The following is a 7856-nucleotide window of genomic DNA, read 5'->3' as shown; positions in this document are numbered from 1 at the left end:
TTATATTCTTAGCACACTCCAAACATACAAACATTTTAATTAAACTGGAAGAATTAAATTAAAATTTGTACCCTATGGGAATCGAACCCCGCACCTATGACCTATCTATCTAAACGCTTAACGACCGCGGCTACCGAATCGACGTGAGAAATATTTTTCGACCTGTCTATATAAACTGCAAATTTGAAAAACGTAAGTTTATGTAAAATATTATAATTTTTGTAAGTACCCATAAAAATACAAGCAGAAATTAAAATATTTATAGAGATTTGCAATATATGCTATTATGTTAAAAATATTAATTAAATATTTAATAAATTTTTGCTTAAATGTCATTTGACCGCTTTGTAATTTTTTGTAAATATTTGCAAAAAATAACATCAAACGAAATAAAAAAATAAAAAACACAGCTCAACTGTGTTAAAAAAATTTCGTTGATTTTCTAAAATGTTAAAACTTTTATGAAAATCTGTAGTTCTCAACAAAACAATAAAGGGGCGCATGATTATTCCCCAAATGTCATTTTTCCGAAATGTCATTTTATCGAACTGCACTTTTGCGAATAAGTACTTATTTTTGCGAAAAGCCAATTTTGCGAAATATCACTTTTGCGAATTGTCATTTTTTCGAAAAGCTATTTTTGCGAATTGTCATTTTTGCGAATCGTTATTTTTACGAATTGTCAATTTTCCGAAAAGTCATTTTTGCGAATCGCCATTTTTACGATTTGTCAATTTTCCGAAAAGTCATTTTTGCCAATTGTCATTTTTACGAAAAGACATTTTCGAGAAAAATCATTTTTGCGAATTGTCACTTTTGCGAATCGCCATTTTTACGAATTGTCAAATTTCCGAAAAGTCATTTTTGCGAAAATTCCTATAGTGAATCTATATATGCATACAAGCAGATTTACTATAGGAATTTTCGCAAAAATGACAATTCGCAAAAATGACTTTTCGGAAAATTGACAATTCGTAAAAATGGCGATTCGCAAAAATGACAATTCGCAAAAATAGCTTTTCGCAAAAATGACAATTTGCAAAAATGACAATTCGTAAAAATGACTTTTCGCAAAAATGACTATTCGCAAAAATGACAATTCATAATATTGGCGATTCGTAAAAATGGCGATTCGCAAAAGTGACAATTCGCAAAAATGGCAATTCGTAAAAATGACTTTTCGCAAAAATGACTATTCGCAAAAGTGCAGTTCGGTAAAATGACATTTGGGGAATAATCATAAAATTTGATAGAATTTGTATCCAAACCTTTTGATAGAGAAATAATGGATTTTCATGTGGAAAGAATTTGATAGATATTCAATCAAAACTCATGGATAGCAAATTATAAGAATTTCCGACTCATAGAATTTGATAGAATTTGTATCCAAATCTTGGATAGAGAAATATTAGATTTTCATTTGGAAAGAATTTGATAGATATTCAATCAAAACTCATGGATAGCAAACTATAAGAATTTCCGACTCATAGAATTTGATAGAATTCGTATCAAAATCTTGGATAGAGAAATATTAGATTTTCATTTGGAAAGAATTTGATACATATTCAATCAAAACTCATGGATAGAAAATTATAAGATTTTTCGACTCATAGAATTTGATAGAATTCGTATCCAAACTCTTGATAGTAAAATATTGAATTTTAGTATATTATTAACTTTGATAGATAATACATCAAAACTTATGATAGGAATGGATTTAATTTTCTACTTTGGATAGAAGTGGATTGGATTTTCAATATTTGATTAAATTGGATTCGAATTTCAAGGAGTGAAGGAAGAAAATTCTATCAAATCCTATCCATTTTAATAATTTTTTTAAACAGGGATGCAACATCACGCCGAATGATAAGTTTTATTTTTATTTCTGTTTTCCTTTTTTTTGTTTAAATTTCCTCACCTTGTTCTTATTTTAATCAACGATATCCCGATATTTTACCCTAGTGATTTTTGTTATCCTTATCGCTACCTATCTTAATAATTCATTCCCATCAATATCATATATCTTTATACATAGAATCCTGCTCCTATTGAATGCATTCTCTTGATTATTATTTATAACATTATAATTGTATTTATATTGTCGATTGTATTTTATGATTTGTGTATGTGTGAGTGTGAATAAGAGTTTCGGGACACGCGATTTATTTTGTAGCCAAATAATTGCTGAGTTATTATTAAAACGTTTGATCTTGTATTTAATTTTGTGTTCTAATTTCGTCTATTTTGACATGTCATTTTGAATTTATTATTATAATTGTTTTAATCTTTTTTGTTCGTTTGATTTCGTTAAAATTTCTGTATTATCATATTTTATTTTGTTACTTATATTTCAAGTCAAATCAATTCGTTACAAACATTGTTTGAAGAGGTATTAAATAGTGAATAAAATGATGATAATTGTTGACTCTATTATTTGAACTAATGTTTATAAATAATTATATTTAAAAATACAAAGCCTGAAATAAAATATTTCAAAGAAAAGGTAGGATAACACAAAAGACATTTTTTTAACAATATGTATTCTTAAAGCAGTTTTGCTAACTTAATAAACATTTTTTAATTTCTTAACGACTAAATAAAAAATTGTACAACTTATGGACAAATTTTCGTTTTGTCATTATCTTAATATCAGTAACGTACATTGAATTCGAATCTGTACTAATTGAGTCTCAATCTTTTGATGGAGATAATGAAAATTATGATAACTTTAAGATGATTTGTTGTGCAACTTTTCGATACAAACACTCAGTTGTTGAAGTCTGTGTAAAAGGTGACGCATATTAGAACTTGATTGACGAAATCCAGACTTGTCGCCACCAAAATCTTGTCTTTGTCCCAGTTCAAAGTGGAGTTTCGCTAATCGTTCTTGTTGCTCTCGTATTTCTATCATTTGCTCCATACTACAGTCCTTTCCTGAAGAAGCATTGGCTTTCAGTTGGACAAATTTAATTTTAACATCCAAGGTAAATAGTAATCATATGGATGGATAATATCCATTGGATATATAATATTAATATATTATTAATATATTGGTTTCATATAAGATTAGTTAAAGTGGACATATTCCAACATGTTCTTGTTATGTACAACAGATTATATTTAAAGAAATTCATTTATATTTTTCTTATTACATAAATTTGAATAATTTGAAAAGAAGAGTGCTTACCGAAGGCTCGTAGATTTCCACTGTGAAAATCTTCAAGAAGCTGCAGCAGGGCTTGTTCCATGCGTCTCACATCGGGTACCTCTGACAAAAAGCAATGGTGCTTGCAAGGAACCTTGGCTTTACAAGACAACACCAATGCGAAAACAAGTACTACTTAACAGAAACTCAAAGAAATAAAAACTTTCTAAAAATAAACTATAATAAAGCTTAAGGTATTTTAGAATAAAATAGTTTAGGGTATTTTATTCTAGAGAATGACATTTTCAAGATAGTCTTACTGTGTTATAGTATAACAAATGGAAATACTTTGCATAGTGTGCATTGACTTTCCATTGAAACTGTCACATGAAATCAACTTAAAAGTAAGAATTATATATGTACTTTTCCACACAGATCAATATTTTACTTTATCAGTATATGATCTTGTTTGAATATGACTAATGACTGATCAATGCATCATAAAAAATTAGTATATTAAAACTTGATTCGTTTGTAATATTTTAGAATATAATAATGTGGATCAGTACATCATAATTGTAGCAGTTGACAAAAAGTAGAAAACACTTAATACGTGCAGTAATAATAGTTGAAAAAGCGTATAACCATTATCTACTTGACAAGACTAAGTTACCTTTCTGCTGTTTACCTATTCTTGGAATCTCGGGTCGAGCTACTTTCGGTTTTTCTTTCTCATTTAGATAAATTAGTCGAGATTGACTAATCGTGTGAGTTGAAGAATTAACAGCCCTACCGGAGGCCATTGAACCTTGACTAGTAGTTGCTTGTCCCGAACTTGCTTTGCTAATTACTGGCGATGTCTGCATATTATTTTCCCAAAGAGTTTGCTGCTGCAAATGAATAGTAAGAGTATAATTTAATATAATATAATTAATATAATCCCATTTAATATAATAAATTATGTTATATCAAGTAGAATCTGTCAAAAAAATGGTAATTTCGAACATCTATTTATGACTTTAAGGTATTTTCAATTGTATAACTTTAAACTAAACTGTGATCGTGAATATAAAAATTTTTATATCTTATTCATTGACCAAAACTGGTTCCATTTATTTTGTTAAAGCACCGACGTTTCGGCCTCTGATCAAGAGTCATCAGCGATACTTCTTTTTTTTCTAATCAAATCAAATGAACTAAAATGTGAGTTTTTAACAGAACTTTCTTGTTGCAAAAACGAAAAGATGCCCACAAGCATACCTCTTCTCTTACTATTATAGGAAAAGTGAAAAATTAAAACTTACTGAAATTGAAGAATTTTGTGTATCATTTTTATTTCGTCGGTTTGCTGATCTGGCAGGAGTTGAAGGAGGTGTTACTTCTCCACCTTGACTTGATCTTTCCTCACCGTCCTCTTCCTGTACTAATTGTTGCAATTCACAGCCAGACTCTTCATTCATTTTTAATCTATTACAGAAAAAATACTTTCATTCACTCAAGAGATTATAACTGTTATTATTACAAAACATAAAATCGATCACTCCGAGTCTTCGATTTCTTCATGTTTTACAATAATTAAAAATGTCAGAGTGATAAAATTATTATTTTATATTATAAAAATATTGATACTTTAACTTCTTCAAAATTATTTTCATCATTTCAATTAAATTACTATTTTCCAGAATTTTTAACTAAAATTCTTCTTTAAACCAATTATTATTTTTAATAATTTTTGAAAAAGTTATTTTTGAGAATTTTCAAATCCATTTTTTTACATTCAATTTTACCATAAAATTTCGATTATTTGGAAATTCTTCAATTAAATATAAATTAGAAAATAAAAATTTTAAATAATTGAAAGAAAATTCAATTAATCTTTTTCAAAACAATGAATTCTATAGAATTGTTAGTTAGAAGTATGAAAAATTCAGATTTTTAAAGATTTTAATTTGAACAGTTTTTTCATTATCTAAAATTTTAACTGAAATTCATTTTTAAATAAACTTTCATTTGAACATTATACGAGAATTCAATTATTTAAATACAAAAATAAATAATTTAGTGAATAATTTCATATTTCTTAAAATTGAATTCTTATAAAGAACTTTAGCAAAATTTTTTTAAATAAATTAATTCTTGCGAAGAATTTTAATAAAATTTTTGTTTTTTTTTTATTTTTTAGAGAAATTCGATTAAAATTGTATTAAAAATAATTGAATCTCTGTATAAAATTTTATTATTTGTGAAAATAATTTATGAATAAATTGTATTATAATAATAATAATTGAAATTCTGCAATGAGTTTTATTATTAATGAAAATAATTGAATTGCTAAAAAGAATTTTATTATTTATAAAAATAATTGAATTATTACAAAGAAATTAGTTTAAAAAATCGGTAAATAATTGAATTCCTATGAAATTTGTATTATTTATGAAAATAATTAAATTTTTGCGTACAATTTTATTAAAATTTTTGAAAATAATTGACTTTTGGAGAAGAATTTTATTATTTATGAAGATAATTCAAATTTGACGAGGATTTAAAAAAAATTTTTATTATAATTGAATTTCTGCGAAGACTTTTATCAACTTTTATTACTTTTAAAAATAGTTGAATTTCTGCAAACATTTTTGTAATTTCTCTAAAATTCAACTTTTTTTTAGAGTTTTCAACTAAAATTCTTCTATAAATCCATTATTTATAATAATTAATTAAATATATATTAAAAATTTAACTAATTTCAGAAGAATTTGAATAATTAAAATTTTTCTAAAATCTAAGTTCTTTAAAATTTCTTTTGAATTTAGTTGAGTTCACTCAAATTTGAAATTTTATAAAATTTCAAATTAAAACCTCTTCAAGTGTATTTATTTATGAAAATTGTAAACGCAACTCTTAAAATTCAATTTTTTTGAAATATTTAAGTAAAATTATTCTTTAAATAATTTATAAGTAATAATTTTAAAATAATTCTTCCAGAAATAGAAAAAATTGAAGCTTTTGTTAATACAAAACCTTCAATTTTTTTTTGAATTCGTAATAAAAATAAAATAAAAAATGTAATTTTTTCCAGTAAAAATCTCTGAATTTTCCTTGATTAATTCTAGTTTCCCTATTTTCCTCAAAAAATAATTTTGAAAATATGCTTATTTGTTTAAAACAAAAGACAATATCTTTAAAAATTGCATAGAGGCGACAATAACAAACAAATTTTGAAGATATGTAAATTGTATGAATAATAATAATAATAAAAAATATTTTAATTATAGAAAGTGAATTTATCATTCGGCAGTTAAATATTAAGAAGAAAGAAGCTATCAATTATCCGAATCAAATTTTTACTAAATAAATTAAATATCTTAAATAAATCTCTATAAGCTCTTAGATTTCATATGTATCGACAGCACAGCTGCTCGAATACAGAAACCTGCTTAATCTGAAAAATATTTTCGAAATTAATTAATAATTTCAAAATTATCAAAGAATCCAGAAAAAACGGTAGCATGGTGGGATACGAGCCCACGACCTTTCTTATAGAGCTTATAGAGATTTATTTAAGATATTTAATTTATTTAGTAAAAATTTGATTCGGATAATTGATAGCTTCTTTCTTCTTAAAAAATATTTTAATTGTCAATGTGTTTCTATAACTTTTTTCTTTTGCATAATTCTTCAAAAATGTTTTGGGACAGTAATTTTATGATACTAAGAAGCAAATTAAGTGAAAAAAATAAAAATTGGTTTACTTAAAATCCTTGATAAAATCAAAAACTAATAATATTAAAAAATATATATAATAAATTCGTTAATGTTTGGAGACCTGATGCTTTTTTAACAATTAATATAAATGGATTTCTATTTTTTTATTTTTAGTCTTAAAATGACAACTTCTCTACTAAATAAATTAATATTTAAAATCTCGGTCTAAAGAATAGTATTATTAGGGATTTCTTATGAAAATAACTGTAATTAGTATCTTATTAGAAACAGTAGCTAAATACTTGCATGACGTGAGAAAAGTGTAAAAAAGTATCAAGTCACGTGAGTCCGAGGTCTGTAATTTTTATTGACATATAGATGTTTAAAAATTCATTGAAATTTCCCCATTGATTAGTGTAATATTAAACTATTGTTTTTTTCATCGCATTCTCAGCATGTAAAATTACAAAAGTTTTTTACAGTGTAATGAAACTATATTATTAACATTTTGACATATATACAAAATCTCTCTCTATATACAAAATCGTCAAAATCTCTACTTTGTCAGCAAAATTTCATAATACTGAATTAGGTAAAATTAAACCAAATCCTGTAAAAATATCATTTAAAAGCTTTTTCTTTACACACTCAGTTTGTAAATTGACAATAACCTTTTGACAGTAAAATGTTTATATAACCTCTTAAATTTTGAAGTTTGTTCAATTTTCAATAAATCTTGTGCGAAAGTTGAAGAGAACTGAATAATTTGAAACATTCATATTGAAAGCAAATAATATTAATTACCTTTTCCTTTATACTTGCACAAATGAAAATGTTTAACTTTTCTTATTTTGAATATCTGTTGACATTCTGTCACTTTCTGTTCACACCCTTTTAAACAATAATAAAATGTCTACGGATATGTTCACAATGGCTGTTGTTCCATAATTAGGCTGTTTCACTAGATCGAGATATTTCGAGTTCGAGTATGACGTCAGAAAGTTGGAGA

The 7856-nt window shown here is 25.4% G+C and overlaps 1 protein-coding gene across 4 annotated transcripts; it reads right to left on the bottom strand.

The window, feature by feature from the left end:
- Positions 1-2525: 2525 nt before the first annotated feature.
- LOC122502924 (coiled-coil domain-containing protein 28A) lies at positions 2526-7807 on the bottom strand. Of its 4 annotated transcripts, none has more exons than XM_043613273.1 (5): positions 7652-7807; positions 4450-4612; positions 3834-4035; positions 3188-3268; positions 2526-2934 (listed from the first exon to the last, which is right to left on the bottom strand). In XM_043613273.1, the coding sequence occupies exons 2-5, from the start codon at positions 4603-4605 to the stop codon at positions 2729-2731; spliced, it is 645 nt and encodes a 214-aa protein (XP_043469208.1). In that variant the 5' UTR covers positions 4606-4612; positions 7652-7807; the 3' UTR covers positions 2526-2728. The 4 variants fall into 4 exon arrangements, with proteins under 4 accessions (XP_043469208.1, XP_043469207.1, XP_043469206.1 ...); XM_043613272.1 differs by having other exon boundaries at positions 2527-2934; positions 3819-4035; XM_043613271.1 differs by having other exon boundaries at positions 2527-2934; positions 3188-3304.
- Between the last annotated feature and the right edge of the window lie 49 nt (positions 7808-7856).

Source organism: Leptopilina heterotoma, unplaced genomic scaffold (assembly GCF_015476425.1).
Source record: "Leptopilina heterotoma isolate Lh14 unplaced genomic scaffold, ASM1547642v1 Lhet_24, whole genome shotgun sequence".
Taxonomy (NCBI): Eukaryota; Metazoa; Arthropoda; class Insecta; order Hymenoptera; family Figitidae; genus Leptopilina; species Leptopilina heterotoma.
This window is presented reverse-complemented; position numbering and strand designations above follow the sequence as displayed.

Excerpts from the sequence above, each read along its gene's own strand:
- LOC122502924 (XM_043613270.1), bottom strand. The coding sequence starts at position 4,605 with ATGAATGAAGAGTCTGGCTGTGAATTGCAACAATTAGTACAGGAAGAG. Across the intron at positions 4,036-4,449 it reads CACAAAATTCTTCAATTTCA|CAGCAAACTCTTTGGGAAAA; the intron begins GTAAGTTTTAAT and ends ATTCATTTGCAG. Across the intron at positions 2,935-3,187 it reads TGGAAATCTACGAGCCTTCG|GAAAGGACTGTAGTATGGAG; the intron begins GTAAGCACTCTT and ends ATGCTTCTTCAG.